Below are 19,606 nucleotides of genomic sequence, written 5' to 3' on the forward strand. Positions count from 1 at the left end.
TGACAAATAGAACACATTTTTGATTAACTACCCAAAACCAATATACCACCTTTTCGCAATAAAAAATTAACGTCATTTTATGTAGAGTGGCGTGACTAAAACTTTCAAAACTATTACGTCGCATACACCCCCTCGTTCATTTAAGAAAAAAGAACTCTGCATCGTTAATCATAAAGTACATTTAATTAAGAATTAACATCACCTAATGCAGGTCCTAAACTAGTAATAGTAAACGAACCAAAATGCCTCATATATCAAGGGGACACGATTCAAATTTCAATGCACCAATATAATGTATCGCGTTTCAATTTTATTTAAGTTACGAGTTATTGAATATTAAACCCTATTTCTGATCAGATAAGAATCGTAATTATTTAACGATGAGAAGGAATTCTAACTGTGCTGTGAGCATGGTGTTATAGTATAAACAAGAATGGAATAGTAGCGGACTAGCGGTAGTAAGCTTAAATTGCGAGGGATATTTTATTACAATGTTAATAAGGTTCAATATGTCATATATAAACATAGATTATACTAGTTTGAGGGACAGGTGTTAGGTGTAAAAAAGTAGCCTATGTATTTATGTTACAAGCTTGCTCGATAGCAAATGTCATCAAACTCGGTTCAGATTTGCCGTGACACGCAGATATTTTTAGATAGATTACTTTCGCATTTGTAATATTAGTTTAGATTCTACCAAAAATTTGTAATACATTTTGTCAATTGTCTGCATCAAGTAGTTCTAGAGACAGGTTTATCTATCATATATATATTTTCAAATGTTCTTGATTTAAAAAGACACACACGTTTAAAAGCTAAGATTGCTAATTCCTGTATGTAATTAAATACCTATTCTTGTTGTAATTTCATATTAGATTACAATTGTTAGTAATAAAAATACGAATTCTAAACTCTTAGGATAACCGTTAAGGTCGTTACACAGGCAACTGTAAGAATAAAATAGTCATTTAATTTAAAAACTAAGAACATTAATTGTTTCATTCGAATATTCAATAAGAAAAAAAATCAGCTCACAATAGGCACAGCAGAAATTATAAAAAAAAAAAAAAAAATATATATATATATATATATCGGCTACAACATCCAATTGTCACAACGCAATAGAAATAACAAGTTCCATCTATTAAATTACGTAATAAACCTCTAATAAAATTGATTTTACAACATATCAAAATTATAATTTTACTGATAGTAGGGCTTTGTGCAAGCTCGTCTTGATAGGTACCATCCACTCATCAGATATTCTACCGTAAAACAGCAGTACTTGATATTGTTGTGTTCCGGTTTGAAGGGTGAGTGAGATTACAGGCACAAGGGACATTATATCTTAGTTCCTAAGGTTGGTGGTGCATGGACGTATATTTGTTTGATAATAACTTTCCAGAAAATTCTCTTTTGTATGTTTATATATGAGTAACAATGGCATAATATTCTTAAACATTGTTTTAGCTTCAGCGCATGCAACACAAAACAATTCCACTGGAAGTTCTAAATGAATTGATAAACAACTCCGAAATAGATCAATAAAACATTATCGAGCTGTGTACGAGGGGCGTCGGTGATATATGAAGGAGCCAGCATTAATTGCTTTAGTGGCGTACTGAGGCAACAAACAGTTTTTAATACGAAAAAACGTTATACGCTCGGATCGTTGCGCGCGTGTGAATCGACAAAAATAGCTCGCCCGAATTATAACAAGTCGGATGGCGCCGGCGTCGGCGCCGGGCGGCCGCCATGCCCACGCGCCGAGAAACGCGCACCCGGCGTTTTCCCCACTATACGAACAATTCCGTGACAATTTTTCTGAACTAAAAATCTAACGTACACATAAATAAATACACGTCTGAGCACGACCATGACTACCTTTCCTTATCTTTCGTAATTCAGAAAATGATTATATTTAAAAGCGAGCCTGTCTCTTTACTCCAACAATTTATTTGCTTGAACTTATAAAAGATTATTTCCAATTTTCGTTTTTTCAAGGATTAAATACGGTTGCAAATATCAAAAAGTATATAATGCGAATTTTAATTAAAGTAAAAAAGAAACAATTTAAATGTTATAAAAACTTTTAAAAAAACAAGGAAATAAACTGACAAAGAATGCTGAGAGGCGCCAACGGATGACGTCACAATTGCTAACCCCCAACATCGAGGAGGAGTGGCTATAAGAATTCAAAGTCGGTACAGTCGTATTTGTGTTAGCATTCCATTTAGCTCATCAAGCTATATTTAATGTAGGCGGAGATTAACTTGTCAATGGACACACCTCATTCGCTGTCCAGCCGTCACATTAATACACATAAGCCTGTACCATGTTTTATTCAAGGTGATCGTCTGCCTATATACATAGACATCTTCGCATCCCTTTGAAACTACGATGGTTTGTTGCGATGCGTCGTTATCTTCAACACAAACTAAAGCTTCAACTGATTCGTCATGTTTAAAAACGGTTCCAAGAAATAGTCATAGAACGTAATTGATATAAGTCAGCGAATTCTCCACGTTTCGAGACCTAGGACACGTTGAATGTGCAGTTTGATGCTATTATCAATTATATCTGTTATATTGAGCTCTTAAACTTTATAATGAATTATATAATAACATTTTAAAAGTAAGCATTGTAGAAAAACTATAAACGAATGAGATAAAAAGACGTAAACTAAGAGAGAAATTAATACACGTACAAATCGATTGGAGTGTATGGCAGGGACATAGTGATCTGTGACGTCAGAATACGACACTTGGCAGAAACATTAAACATGTTTTTCATCGAATAAACTAAACGATACTCGCTGATTTTGATTATAAAATTTCATTTATAATCAAAATCAGCGAGTAACAGTTTAACATTAGCGGAACTATTTTTATTTATATCATTTAATCAAATAGTTTAATTTGGCGGTAGGGCATTATGCAGATCCACTGTCGTCGTGTCTGTAAGTACCACTCACTCATCAATTATTCCACCACCAAACAGCAATAATTTATATTACGTGTTCCGGTTTGAATGGTGAGCTAGTCAAGTAATTAACAGGGATGTAAGGGTTATATCATCTCATTCTTACGGTTGCGCATTGCTGGTGATTGGACGCACTAATATTTCTTATACTTTCAATGTCTACACGACCCCAGAAATCGCTTACCATCAGGTGAGCCATTTGCCTGTCAGCCTTCATATATTAAATATAAAAATATATTAAATATATATTCTAGGACATAACGACTAAATCGTTTTAATGCACTTAGTTATATTTTTGCAATAAATGCACTTTAAAGTAAATCGTAAGCTGACGAAATAGAAGATTTGTTGCAATAATTACAAAACTCAACATAAAATGACTATCAGCGAACTAACTCGATGAATAATAATTGAAAGCTATTTTTTTATTCCTTCCATCGCTATTTATGTGTCGAGTACCAGTTTTACTGAGCAACCGAGTATCAAATTTAAAACGTAAATTTACTAATTCAAGATGAAATATGCCATTAACCAGATAATAGGCATTTAAGCAGAGTTATTCAAAGTCTTTTGCGCGAATTGACAATTTTTACTGAGTGAAAAAATAGTACTCGACTCAACTCGATTCTCAACTCAACTATTTATAATATTATAAAAACGAAAGTAACTCTGTCTGTTACGCTTTCACTGCTAAACCACTGAACCGATTTTGATAAAATTCCCTAAACGCGCAGGCAATGAGATGAGAACTAGTTGATAATAAAGTCGTTAGAGTTATTTAATCAATACACGACAAATATATTGCAAGAATGCACAAGTTACTGTTCTGTTCTGGACCGCGATGCCCAAAATTCATGACAAATATTCAAACCATCTATTTGATTGTAGTCAGTAAAAAGTTAATAAAGTTGTATGGTTTACTTTGATAATAATGTTTTCTAAGACATTGTGATTTCATTATATTTGTAGAAAATAAATAGCCAATTTATAGTAATATAAATAATAATAAGAATTATGTAATATATAAGATTAATTAATTCTATAAGACTGGTAAAGTTATTCTTAAAAATATGCTAATATGATAAATGCTAAATATAACCCTCCGTCAGTTTGATATTTAATCACTATTAAACAGGGTTCGGATTCGGATAAGAGCGTGTGAATTACAAAGTACGGGATTTACGAAATACGATATGGAAAAGTTTGACACAGACCTTATTACCTTGAATGATGATAGATTAAAAACAAAAAAAAATGAAAAATCCCTTTCCCGAGAGATTTACAAGGTGACGTAACAAAATCCAGCTCAAAAGTTAATAACAACTATTGATATGGCCGCCATCCGCATATACAGTTTACGTTTATAAAAGCCGGCGTCTTAAAAGAATTCATTTACACTCATTAGTAAGCATTGTGGCTAATTTTTAGTTGACGCACAAGATACGATCGGTGAATTATAAAAGCGGCTTTTCTGATGATATCATTTTATGTTTCGTAATACATGCTACAGTTCCGCCAAAGGAGTTTACTTTACCACGGAAACCGTAAAAGAACAGTCTATTTTATATAATTACTTAATATTAATAAGTAACCGCTTCGTTAACCGAGTGGTTTAATAAGGCTTTAATAAAACCGCGGTCGAGAAGATGGCCGTGTTAGTACTACGCTTGAAGTCTCTGCGGTCGTGTTGAATTGCAGTCCCTTTTAAGTATTAGAGTGAGAGAAAGAGTGCCTGTGCTTGCACAGCATACATTTCACTATGACATCATCTGCTTTGAATGACTACTGGGGTATCGTTCACGAGTTCCATCGTTTAATTGTGATGGAATGTTCTAGGGGAATTGTCAGAGACATTGGTAATCTTTTTTGATTGGTTAACTCGATATTGACATTACGATTAGACAGAATTATCTTAATGTCATAAAATATCAAAAATAGAATTCGTTAGGTTCGTTTTGATTGGTCGATTTTGTTGTATGAAATAGAGAGGTTTAATAGAATCCGATGAATGGGACATACAACTTACGACTTAAAAGAAGCCTGCGACATGTATGAGTCAGAATATTTGGACAATTTGCAAGTTTTATTATCAATTTCAAGTAATATAAAATACGGGAAAAAATATGACTATTAGAGGGGGTAATTATATTCTTGGGGTAAAAAGATAATCTAAAATATTTGCCATAAAAGACATAATAAAACCCAGTGGTATAGATCGTTCTATCGCATTCTATTTGTACGGAAATAATTAAAGCTATCGTTTGTTTTAGCAAATAAATAATAAAGATGAAGACACTTGGCATCGCTCTATTCCATTCGATCCAAGTCAAGTAGTATTAAATAACATAAAACCCATGTTTCCTAATTATACAAGCCTCTATTTATATTAAATTTGATTTAATTAAAGAGAATGACGTAAGATTTGTCCATCTTTTATTTTTATAACGTTTCATACATCCTCAAAAGGCCTCTTACAAGTATTGATAATATAAGAAAACGATATTAATCCGGAATCAAACGTATGTGTCGTGGCGACGACTGACGCACATCAAAACTATGTATTTTGTCACTCCTCGACGAGCACCGGATATATATCAACGATCCACCAAATTATGCCTTTAGTTTAAAACAAAAGACGCAAAATTAGTTAACAAATGTACTGTAATAAACATTCTATAAGCCTATTATTAGAGTTATTGTAAATATGAATCTTCAATGGACTTTTTTTGCGACCGTATTCTTTATAGTTTTATTCATCAACGGTTTGATTTCAGGAAAGCAGATAGTTCGTATCTGATAGCGATAATATTTACGTCATTTACGAGTACCTATTATTAATTGTATACTTTAGTCGGCACCAAGAAAAAAAACAATACAGACGAAAACAACAGTCGATACGAGTTATAAACGATCACAAACAAGAGATGCTTTCAAATTTGTAAAGGCATTATCGTGATCGAGAAATGAGCGATCGGCGACACGTCCGCATCGGAGCCGGTGTCGGTACCGGAGAGTAATAAAGTGAATTTTACCAGTTTCGCAAGAGCCGGCGGCGGGTGCGACCGGTTCCGTCACAGGTGCCGAGTCAATGGGCCGCTGTGACACAGACGGCGAATAGAATCTAGTAAACAGACGCCATCGCCAGTGAGATCATCGATAATTCTGATTTCACGACAAGAGCGAAACGGAAGAAAGTTGTTAAGGATTTCCTTTATTGATTTATCGTTCACGAAAATCGTTCCGAAATTAAAACCGACGAACTAATCACTTATAACAGCGACACGAATTCGTAAATTTTCATTCGTGATTGGTCACGATCACAAAAAAAAACGTTCCCACAATGACATTTACCATCATAATACAACTTTAGTTATAATACGACCCATTATATACCTGGCGGACGTAACGAGATAACCATTCACAAATTCTACAAAGCAACCCAAAAACATGACCAGACTACAATAAAACGAGAAAAAACCGATCACGAAAATCGAGTTGAGCTTACGCAGTGCGGCGGCCGTACCTGCGCCGGCGCAGCCGCCCCTCCCCCGGCCCCGCACGGCGCGACATGGCGCCGGCGCCAGTCAGCCGACAAGCAATTATGGCTAAATAAATATCGGCCACGCCGCCGCCTCCAACGCAACGTTAACAGCAGATGGATTCTGCTATATCTAGACGACATCATTAAATGTACTCGTCTCGTAATTCGATAAATTGGTACGGTCGAAATCACCTGGCACACAGATTCTGCAAGCGGATATCGTTCCGAGTACTTTTAACTGGCACTGGAGTATAAGAACATGATAAACTATTTCGATATAATATCGTGTCGATTAACACTCACTAACTTTAGAAGCATGAAATTCGTGGTGATCTTTAATCCGGCTTGTCTCTGGCGTCGCGTCGACGCCTGCGCTCGATAAGATAAGGACCCCCTCCCATCGAGAGCGTTCGGAAAGCGTCGTGGTGGATAAAAACATTCACAAATAGAGGCCGGCGGCGGCGGCGTGATTGGCGCCGATCCGCAAACACGCTTCGAGCACGTACTACGCTCAGATTGATGTGCGTGGATTTGTTTTACATTCACTTTTAAGTGCATGCCGAATAACTTCTCCATATGACTCACGTCTACCAAAATACATGCCTGTAAACGTTTTTATCTAGCTCTACCGAAGGCTTACAAGTATGTTTTCGGCATAAATCTTCGAGATTTATAGCCACTGATACAAATAGAAGTCTCTCGGATGTATTATTTGCATGACAGCCTTAGAATTAAAGCGAGGATGATAATTAATTGCGTTAAATAATATATATCATTTGGCAGACTTAAAGACATTCAAATTAAGTGAACCAGGTGCTCAAAAATACAGAAGTATATTTGATTGATTTTACTTTTTTAAGACAGCTAAAATATTTAATAAGCTCTTAGCAAAGTTTCGACATTAAAATATAACACAAAAATAAAAAAAACTAAAAACAAAACTATACACGTGTCCTGTGTATATTATAAAAAATGAAGTCATGAATATATTCATTGACATATTATTAGAAAAAAAAACTGCAAATGTCAGTTTTGAAGTAAAAAAAACCCGTGGACATAAACTTTGTATGTTTTTAATGGTTAAGCACAAAAACATATACATAGTTTACGTAACCTACGACAGTTCATACAGATTGATAACTTATCCAAAGCCTCTCATACCGTGTAGGTAACTTGGAAGTACGATTCAAAGGAATGCTGAGCTTCATCAGTCTGGTTCCTGACGCGAAAGTTGACAAAAAACTGGCGACGAATAAACGGCGAGACGGCGGCGGATGAAAAAGCCGCATAGGTGAGGTCCAAACATTATCGACCGACCATGGAGATGTAAATAAAGTTAAATTCGAATCCACCACGTAAACTGCTACTACACTGGCCTCCAAAAAAATCGACCCACCTACATTTTTTGTAAAAAAGCTATCGTATGGTTTTAAACTACCACATATTTATATGTTTAAGATTGATAATGAAAAAATGCAATTGTAGGATTGTACAAAAACAGAAATAGAGCGCAACAAATAGGTTTTTAGGTAAATATGTGACAAAACACGAAAACACAAAATTTTACGCAATTTTATTTTTTTGTGTACAAAACGATTATGCCGTTTGTTTTTAATTTTGGGTGCCTAAATCTTACTTTAATAGGGAGTGTTTCCTCCTCTTGACCTAATCACTGCCTGCATACGCCTATTAAGTGACCTGATTAGCTTTTTAATGTCTTCCTGTGGGGTCCGTTGCCATTCTTCAGTTAGGGCAGCTTCCAGTTGATTCAGGGTTTCTGGAATTGGATTTCGTGCTCGAACCGTACGTTTTAGCTGGTCCCAGAGGTGCTCTATCGGGTTTAAGTCCGGACTATTGGCTGGCCACTGCATAACTGGAATTTCGACTTCCCTGAGATAGTCTTTAACAATTCTAGCGACGTGAGGTCGTGCGTTGTCGTGCATAAGTTGGAAATTATCCCCAATATATCCAGCGTAAGGCATCACATGAGGCTCCAGAATGTCCGTTATGTAAGTTTCAGCATTAACAGCACGATTACGGAAAAAAACCAGCCCTGTGCGTCCCGTCAAAGAAATACCTCCCCAAAACATTGTAGAGCCTCCACCAAATCGGACTGTTTCTCGAATGCAACACTGAGAGTAGCGTTCTCCTGGCCTTCGCATGACGTTACGTTGTCCATCAGAGCCTACTAGAGACATTCGGCTTTCATCACTGAACAATACTGTCTCCCATTGGTCCAGTGTCCAATCGACGTGCTGCCTAGCAAATTGTAGTCTTGCTTGTCGATGGGATGCTGTGAGTTTTGGTCCTGTTGCTGGCTTGTGAGGGGTTAAGTTTTGCTCTCGAAGTCTTCTTCTTACAGTATTTTCACTCACAGACACTCCACGACTTTCTCGGAGTCTAACTTGAACGTCAACAGCCGAAAGATGTCGGTTTCTTAAAGACGTCAAACCAATAAAACGGTCATCGGTCGGGTTCGTGACACGCCCCCTGCCAGATCCTGGTCTCCGGCGATACTCCCCAGTCTCCAAGTAGCGTTTGTATACTCTTCGCACCGCTGAACGACTTAATTTTAGTGTTCTAGCCACATTTCGCTGACTTAACCCCTCATGAATAAGAGCTACGACTTGAGCAGCTTCTGCTTCAGTAGTATCCATTTTTTATGTTTAAACGTATTAAAATTATTGTTTCAACAAAGTTTCATACACTTAATCAATAATAAACATCGAACCGAGATGACTCCGCGTTAAGAACTGGAAATAAACTAACCATGCACTTTGTGCACAAAGTAACGTTTTCTTATCAATACTTTTAAAATATTCCAAATATCCTCAATAACACTTACAACTCCTCCAAATCAATATCAAGTGGGTAATAAAATGTTAAATGTATATCCCATAAGTAAAACAATCCACCTAGGTGGTCGCATAGTTAAGATAACAACTTTGTAAGTAAAAAAATACGGGTGGGTCGATTTTTTTGGCGGCCAGTGTATATATAGCAACAACTTATACGAGTTCCTAAATAGTATTTTACTTTGTATGCATCTGATACACCATATATGAAAATTGTTATTATTATTTTTTATAGAATAGGAAGGTGGACGAGCATATGGGCCACCTGATGGTAAGTGGTCACCAAACGCCCTTAGACATTGGCATTGTAAGAAATGTCAACCATCGCTTATAGCCAATGCGCCACCAATCTTGGGAACTAAGATTTTATGTCCCTTGTGCCTGTAATTACACTGGCTCACTCACCCTTCAAACCGGAACACAACTATATCAAGTATTGCTGTTTTACGGTAGAATATCTGATGAGTGGGTGGTAACCTACCCAGACGAGCTTGCACAAAGCCCTACCACCAGTGAATTTTACTATACATAGTACCATATTTTAAAATATTTACTGATTAATTGAAATATTGGAAATTCAATTTATGACGAAATTTTAAATGTCTATATATATTATTAGGTACTAATATAAGGTAAATATTTATACATATGTTATATATTATCATGTCAATGAAAGTGAAAGTACTTAGAAAAACAAGGATGTCTTGAAATAGACATACCACTTAATAAAAACTTGCAAATTAACGAAGTAATCTTTATTTACAAATTTGTTTACGATTTTAAGCACGGTTGAACACCACTTTTTAGATTGATTAGTAATTTCTTCACCCACTAGTATATTTGTTTGTTTATATATAAAAAAACGAAACGTCTAAATGATTATTTCTAGTGACTTCAATCCAATACATAAATTTTAAGTAGTAAAATTCGTGGTATGAATATTCAAATTTGGAATGAATTGTATTAATTAAGTTAATTTAAATTCAATTTTTTAGAAAAATTAAATTTCGAATCTGATCGAGTAATTTAAAGAAATAATTTAAAAAAAAAAAAAAAAGATAATTAACATTATAAACTTTCTAAAAGGAATGGTGTAAGCCGAACATATAATTTTTATTTAGTCTAGGCGGTAGGCGCCGGACTGAATATGGTTATACCAACTTGCCAAAAAGATAAACATTTCAAGTTTTTGTTTATACACGAATTTGTACGGTATCTGCTTTTTGGTCACAAAAGAACAAACGAGTTGTGCTTCGGTCACTGTAATTAACTTTAATATATCACAATTGTGTCAATTACAATTAGTTTTTAAGTAAATAATACTTCAGAAATGTGTAGTGAAAAATAATCTCCGTATTAACTAGTAAATGGGCAGTTTTTTTTACAATACGTAAGTGTAAGCGATCGTAGGTACAATAACTGCTGTAATATCATACAGTTAAAATTCAATATTTAGCGACTTTCTTCTTAATTAATATGCTATCCAACATTGTCAACACACCTACGTACTGTTCCTAACTACGACCGTACTACGTGGGCGTGGGTGGCCGTGGGCTGCGCGTGAGTCGAAGTCATGGACGTTATGACATTACCCAAAACAATTAAAATTTGAGGGTATATCATTTTTTGTTCTACTACCATTCATTGTTTTTAACGTTTTTTAGAATGTCAATAGGTCAAACGAATTCAAATTATTTGAAGCTAGTACACATGTACGTTTTTTGTAACATGTTTTCGGGGTATATAGATAAAAAATTACCAGATTAAGTAAATGTAAAAACGCGGAAGTTACTGGTACTAAAGTCGAGTGTCAACAAGATCTCCAGCAGTTTTTTTTTTGCTTCATCTAAATTCAGGAAGGTACAATATTACAAAGGTCGACGTTGTGAGGAAACGTAAGTTTAAATATGTACAAAGGCTGACGGCAACGCCATTGCCTGGCGAATTAAAAAGTTAACGGGCTGCGCGCGCCGGGCGTCGCGGCACGGCGGCGCCAGCGCCGTGACCTTGTCTAGTTATCGCAAACGAGTGACCCTCGCAACGGCAGATTAGGTGCTCGTTACATACTTTACCTACGCCGACGCAATGCCGCGCCCGCGCTTCGCACACCGGCGCCCAGTAAAACTAATCTGTTTATCTACATTTCTGAATAAACACAGATATAAGCAAACATCAATTACACTACATTTTTTACTATTCAATGTCTTCTAGTCTCTACAGACGTATTTAAAGAATAAAATTAAGCGACCTTTTGTAATTTTGTGAAGAAGTACATTACTCGATCTAAGACGACCGCTGATGTCAGTTTCTATAAATAGATGGCCGAACACAAATGTTTACAATTCTCTCAGGGGATGGAAATATTACTTAAAACTCTGACGTTAGTTTATACACAATGTTATCGAAGAATAATATAAAAAAGCGACGGCGTCGCTCTTTCGGTGCGGGCGCAAGATGACGCCATAATCAACGTAACAACACACAGAAGCAAATATAGCGGCGATAACCGATATGAGATAACGATTTACACTGATATCGGTGCAGTCCGCCTCGGGGGCTGCGTGGATAAAACAATGTAACAAAAATACAACCCAACGAACAAGTGTACACGCTCCATTACTTTGCGAAATCTTAATTAACGACGTCAAGATAAACACAAATAGGTCGCGATAAGAGTTCATCACACGACAACTCTCAACTTCGAAGAGACTGTATTCCTACTTTCTACGCACGGATAAGGACGGTCTTTCGAATAGAATCCTCGACACTCGTGCACGACACCGATGCAACGCGAGAACCATTCATTCCAAATCACTGACAACAGCAAGATTTGAGCCGGCCATTCACATTTTACGAATTGTTCGTCACGAGCCGAGGGCACCCGGCTCGCGGCCACGTCTTCGATAACAGGCGTTCACATTGCGGCAGATTGAATTCCACAACCGTACACCGAAGCGAACACCGTGTCGACACATGTTTACTTCACTTGTTGCGCGGGTCAACGTCCGTCACGTACCGGGTTCGCAGAGGCGGCTGAAGTGGTAGGGGTTGCAGCACTGGTGGTCCGAACAATGCGGCAGGCGGCGAAGCTCGTTGAGGTCTCGCAGGTCTGGGAAGCGGAAGGCTCGGGTGACGGCGAGGCGCAACGCGGGGCCCGAGGGCCCGGGCACGCAGGGCGCACCGGCGGGCCCCGCGTCTAGCGCGCGCGCCAGCCTCCGCAGCTGATCGTCAGGCACGGACGGCGCGCCGCCCGCCGCCAGCCGCCGCCGCAACGCGCGTCTCCGGAACATCACATGCCGCCGCCGGCGTCACGAGTCTCGCGGTCGCCCGCGCCACGCGCTACAGCTGCACTGCCGACACGACATCACTCGCCGCGTGCGGCCTCTCGACTGCCGCCCGCCAGGCCGCGGTTGCGGACGCGGGACGAGCGTCGCCGCCCGGCGCGGTGACGCGGCCAGAGCGACACCTGCGTGTACCGTTTACCCCGTCGCGCTTGTACTTTATTTAATTTTATCTTTTTGTGCTCTGTCTCCTGCCGCTCATCTGCCCTTGTCGGCGCTTCCTTCAATCGCTAGATAGCAAACACACGTGTCCGGATGTTGACTCATTACGGAGACCCTTGTTTATGTCCAAATATCTTTGAAGAATTATTATATTTCCTTACAAAAAAGGGTACAAAAATACCTCGTATTATATCGATCAATTTCGACTTATTTTTTACAAATCTGATAGTATTATTATAATAAGGGCTGAATTTAAAAATAATGTTTTCATTTTTAAAAACTTTTATATCATAATTTTAAATATAACTAAATAATTATTGTAAATTAATTATAATTACACCAATTTAGTTAACCGATCTTGTGATCCCACGATATCGCATACAGTATTACTCTCATTCAAACTTCCCACTTTCGATACAAAGTTCATGTACAGGCAACACATGTTGGACGGGTGCACGGCTCGCGGGCGGAGGGGCGCTGGCGCCACCGGCGGCGTCAGGTGTGCGCGCGTGTGTGCGTGCGGCGCCACCGACACACGCTACACTAGAACATCGAGCCCATAGTTAAGTACGTATTGGGATCTGTCTCTGAGAGACAATACTTTATTTTAATATAAACTAATTTATTTTTTAATTATAGCATAAATTTGTGATTATTAAGATAATACCCCATTTTTATATTTAAAACCACAATATCCCAGAAAGCGTATGTATAGTACTATACTATATTTTTTCATGAACAAAATAGTGATACTATTTTCTTTGTTATATTATAAAAAACGATATTGTGTTTTTAAAATAATAAAGAAATTTAAATGTTATTAATTATTAGTATGACATTTTTTTATTATTTCTGAACATCAATAAACAAACAATTTATTAAATCTATATTTATTTTTGGAAATAAATATTTACTGTAAATGGCTAACAGTGCAGCGAGGTTTATCGCGTTTAATTTTTATGGTACATGGAATAATTAAAAATGCTAAACCTAACAATATTGACGGAAGAAAAACAACGTTTTTATCTATATGGGGATAGATAAATGGGAAAAATCGTGAAAACAGTTTTAACTCATTATAATAATTAATACTGTAATATATATAATATAACTATATATACTGTATTATATATAATATAAGTGAATTAATTTCCTTGTCGGTTCTCGGTAGAATCTACATTTCGAACCGGTTTTTAACCATGACGATTTGACGGTTAGGGTGTCAACCTATAAACTTAAGTAAATCATTGAATTTAATTAATTATTGTTAATTTTAAACCATTTTTTATTTTAATCATTTTATACATATATTAATATAATTATTTTAATGTACAATTGGCGTGATCTGTATTTAATATTAATTACTTGTTAACAAATATATTTGCGTGTCTATCGTGAGCGAAATGTATTAGAAACTTATAAAGAAATCATAACATCTGTAAAACTATGTTTCATGCAAATAAATTATTATTATTATTACTATTACTAAACGGACGTATAGACAAAGTAAAGGCCGTTTTGGCTTTGGCAACTTGCAAAATGCACTATAAACTACAAAAAGATAGGTTTTTTTTAAATCGAAGATACTATTAATAATAATAAGCAATAGTCCGTTTTATTAGTATACTAAAAATAGCTAAAATAAATAAGGCACTTCTACAAAAATATTGTTGTTTGCGTATTGGACAGGGAATGCGCGCGGCGAGTGGCGACATGCATCCAGCTAATAAATAACAGCGCTAGATAACGCCCGACGAATCTTTCACATCTCATAGTCAGTACAGAGCGCTGTCCACGGTGTTGCCATCAGTCATTAAGAGATTCCCCTCAATAAATGCTTTTGTATGTTCTATTTTTAAACTTTTGCGCGCAACAATAATGTGTACTTATTTGTTTTTTTTTTTTTTAAGTTTTGAAAGGTAATTGTGTAACAATCGAAGTTCTCTTACTTCTTCTTACATTTATTCTGTACGCATTTAGGATGATTATCATATTTATTTGAAACAAAATTCAACCATTTTTTTTAAATATTACGCATTTAAAACCTTCATAATATTAAGATCTTATCATTTTTAATTGAAAAATATATTTAAATTTTTAACTGAAGTCGCTAACCTCCTTAAAACGTACTTGCTTACCTTCATATAATAATTTTATTAAATAAAGGTAAAATTTATATTACAAGTAACGAAAAGCTATTAGTGATTCTTACTCATTGGGAAGAATGATTCAGAACTCCATCAGTTACTGACCAACAGGATAACTTGAAAAAAAAATTGAAATAATAGAAAGTTAGATAAAATTTAATTATGAAAGTCTTTCAACTAAATAACTACAAATAAAAAATTGTAAAACGTGCTTTATTTTTAATCTATTTATTTATTAAGTTAGCTTTTATTTCTTTTTGCGAATGTATTGTAATGACAATAGGAAAACATAAGAAGGTGTTATGTAACAAACAGATGATTAAAAAATAATTGATTTATAATTTTGATTTGATTAATTATTCGTGTACGGCCGACGTATGTATGGCGTACATAGGATCCATGCGTTTATAGCTCTTAAAAATTTAAGTTCTTAAAATAAAACGTGAGAGCTGAAGGTAACTTGGGTTAACCTTGATGTAACAAATTAAATGAGTTAAAAATGACACCTTTATGATATGACATGACCTTCGTCTACTTTTGTATCAACTATTGACACTTTCATCCCGAGGGTTTCTCCAGTAAAATCTCTGTTCACCTCATGGAGTAGCGTCACGCCGGTATGGAGGACAGCGCTACTATGCAAAGAGATTTAGAAAACATTTAATATCCGACGTATGTAACGTTCATTCAGAATTAATACAGTTTTTTTTTTTGTGCTCGTCAGTCGTCAATAATTAAAGCTGAATGAATTGAGATTTTTATTTCCATAAGATAATATAAGTAGGAACGCCGCTTTACGTTTGTGCAAAAATATGATTATAAAATGTTATAAAATTATAAAGTTATATAAAAAGGTTTGCGGATTCATAAATGAGCTACCAAATAGTAAGAGGTTACCGTTGCCCAGACATTGGCATTGTGAGAATTAATGTTAACCATTAATTACAACGTTGCCAACTAAGATATTATTTCCTTTGTGCCTGTAGTTGCATTGGCTCACTCACCCTTCGTAACGGAAAACAACAATACTAAGTATTACAATACGAGGTATGTTGCACAGAGCCCTACGAGCCATAAGAAATATTGGATTTATATTTTAAGAATAACAATGATTACCTAAGTTCATCCTATTTATGTTTTCTATTTGTTAAAACTTAAAATAAAAACCTAGGGCTGTACTTACAGATCCAAGGCATCTAGGCACTGATATTTGAGGTGCCCCATTCCGAAGCGGTTAGAGTAAAATTTATACTAAGAGGTAAACTAACCTATTTAATATTATTTTGGCTGTAGGCTTACGATTAGACATTTACTGCTTAAATCTCAATAAAAAATAACAAACAACTAATGATTGAGATATAGTATTGTATAGATATATATATTATATAGATATAATATTATTTAAAAGGAACCTACATATATACATATCATAAATGATAGAAATGTCTATACATTCGTTAATTCAGTGTAGCATGATTACATTATGAAGGTATAAAAGAATAACTAGTTTTTCTAATTTCTTTTCAACTCATTTCGGTAGAATCTACATTCCGACCGGAAGGTGGTTAATCTTGTATAGTGACTTCAAAAGTGTTATAATGATTATTTTTATAATATAATTATAAATAAACGTCTCAATAGTTCATCGTTTGTAGTTGCATACGAAGAACAATGTTCATTCAACCACTAGTCCGATCAAGTTCTTAGATTTTCGTATAGATGGCGTTGTTACATAAATTTATAAAAAAGCTAGGTATAATTCCAATTTATCATCTACCTTTCGATTGATTTATAAGTAACAAAATACGATAAGTATGGTTGTTTCTTACTCAATAAGAATCGTGATCAATAATTTTAAGAATTTTTTTATGAAAGTATCGAATTATCAGCAGCTTCAGTTTTTGTTTTATAAGTTCGATTGTTATATTTTGTTTATATATATTTTTTGTTATTTCTTTCCATATTAATTAATTTAAATTTAGGCTAACGTAATTTTTTATGGTATTGATTTTATAAAGCCAAAAATAAAATGTATAGAAGATATTTAAGACGTAATATTTTTTCCTTTTACTCATTCTTAATTATTTTTTATGTTGTAGATGGTTTGGTGGACGGACAAATTGGCCACCTGATGTTAAGTGGTCACGACCGCAGACATTGGCGATGTAAGAAATGTTAACCATTCCTTACATCATCAATGCGCCACCACTTTGGGAACGAAGATATTATGTCCCTTGTGCCTGTAGTTACACTGGCGCATTCAACCTTTAAACCGGAACGCAACGTTTAGTGGCAGTATATCCGATTAGTGGATGGTACCCACCCAAGCGAGCTTGCACAAAGCCCTACCACTGACTGCAATGTGAGTGTTAGCTATATAATTGTATTGTTTATTTTAGAAGTGTAGCGTCATACAATTATATTGTTGTAAATGCCTATAATGGCGTATCATACTGTACTAGACTACTATTGTCGTATTTTTTTTTGTTTTGTAAATATATGTATAGAGTTCGTTATATAAATAAATATAATACTAGACATTTATGAACATATAATTTACGTCAATTTACGTATATGAGAGCTTGTATGTTTATAATTAATTACAATTAAACATTCAATTTAAAGTACCTAATAATAAAATCGCGTAACGTAACAGCTGTGCAATACTGAAAATAACATTAATTATAGCCTATCATTTAAAAATAATACGTAAAACGTGTTCATATCACAATGAGTACTTTTCTCTTTGTATATTTAAATTGTCGCTGTCATAGTGTTCATGACTTTGATTGTGACATTCTTATAAGATTCTTTTAATATTTAAAATATAATATATTTACCGTTCAATGCTGTACGCTGTAGGTTTGTGTATTATTAATAATAAAATTGCTATTTTATTCTAATACATATATCGTAGATGATTAATTTTAGTAAAAATAAGTATAAACTCGATTTAATAAAAAAGTTATAAGCAAACTAAATACAGTTAAATAGAAATAATAATATAATTATATACATATATTTAATTTTTTTCGAAAAATATGACTAGCAATGTGTACATCAGTGTTAGCAGTGGGGATGACAATAATCCAAGGAATCCAGGCCGTAAACAATTGCGCTGTTAACGCAATTGTTAATGTAATTATCATTATTATTTAATAAAGATTGTAGTAGAAGTATTAATATTATATGAAATATATAATAAATTACAATTTACGTGTATAAATAAATTAGTAAATTAATATCTAAAGCCTACATATATTAATTGCAAAAAAATAAAAAGCCTGAAAAACAACATTATTAACAAACTTCATACCCGAATCACCTATAGCCATCCGTGAAGATTTTATTAGTTCGTTTATTTAACATTACACCAATATCCACAGTTCACATAAGTTCTTATAAGGTAAAACGTAATACTTAAAAGTTAATTGTAGTGTTCACATAGCATTCAATATTGCCACGCGTGGCGGCCGACGGATCGAGAATGGCGCGAATTTCCGCGCGCGGTGCTATTTATGTAAGCGCTCGCGGATTTGTGAATGAAACTTGGAGTAACTCGAGTCGCGAAGGCCGGAGGTGAGTTTCAGTTCGGTTGCGCTGAATTACGCATTATCTGTGGTAGTAAGCGCAAAATGGCGATTATATTAATTTCCGCTAGCATTAGTTACGGCGCGGCGTTTTTGTCACATTGCCGAAAAACGCTATGGAATATTTCGTCGATAGTTCGTTAAACTTTCAGCATTTATTTATTTTTGAAACAATATAATTAATAGGTAATTTACTATAAGCTTAAAGAACTACGTAGAAAAATATTTTTTTATTTCTAGATCATGATAGATATGTGTCACAATAAAAATTATTGAAGCTGGTTAAATCATAAAATGGTTGTTCGAGATTATAATTAGGTATCTTAAAACGCAAAGGTACTTTTTTTTCGATAAGCGAGATTATTAGAAATACCAGACTTTCCAGATGTACCTTCAACTGCTACGTGCAACATTGTGGGTGCATCTAATAAATGAAACGCTTGTCGGTAGTTACGTTTGAATGAATTAGCTTAATATTATATTTCGTATATTATAAATATATTATTTTTGTATCAGATAATAATAATAATATCCTGGGACATTATTCACACACGGCCATCCGATCCACTAAGCAGAGCTTGTTTTATGGAAACCAGGCAACTGATATACTACATATACTAGTCTGTAGGTACATAGTTATATAGATAATTACACCCACACTCAGGAAAAACAGACATGTTCATGCACACAAATGTCTGTCCCGGGTGGGACAACCTTCCACCTTCGAACCCACAACCTTCGGCGTGAAAGGCAAGTATTTACCAACCACGCCAACCGGCTCGTCACTTAACAACATACATAATTTTATTTCAACTTAAAATATTCATTTATTTTCTTTCTAAAACTGCACGTTAATGTTTTATCCTGTAAAACCTACAGTTTTACAGGATAAAACATTAACGTGAGGTTAAGCCGAGATGGCCTAGTGATAAGAACGCGTGAATCTTAACCGATGATCGTGGGTTCAAACCGGGGCAAGCACCACTGA

The 19,606-nt window shown here is 35.2% G+C and overlaps 1 protein-coding gene across 1 annotated transcript in view; it reads right to left on the minus strand.

Moving 5' to 3' along the window:
* The window catches only part of LOC126773031 (mothers against decapentaplegic homolog 6), a 31,259-nt gene extending 18,479 nt beyond the window's left edge, over window positions 1-12,780 (minus strand). The window contains exon 1 of the mRNA XM_050493652.1: window positions 12,395-12,780. Within this exon, the coding sequence (XP_050349609.1) occupies window positions 12,395-12,668 (274 nt within the window). The 5' untranslated portion in view covers window positions 12,669-12,780. The remainder of the gene's footprint in view (window positions 1-12,394) is intronic.
* Window positions 12,781-19,606: the final 6,826 nt, after the last annotated feature.

The sequence above is a fragment of the Nymphalis io genome, chromosome 13 (assembly GCF_905147045.1).
Source record: "Nymphalis io chromosome 13, ilAglIoxx1.1, whole genome shotgun sequence".
Classification (NCBI taxonomy): Eukaryota; Metazoa; Arthropoda; class Insecta; order Lepidoptera; family Nymphalidae; genus Nymphalis; species Nymphalis io.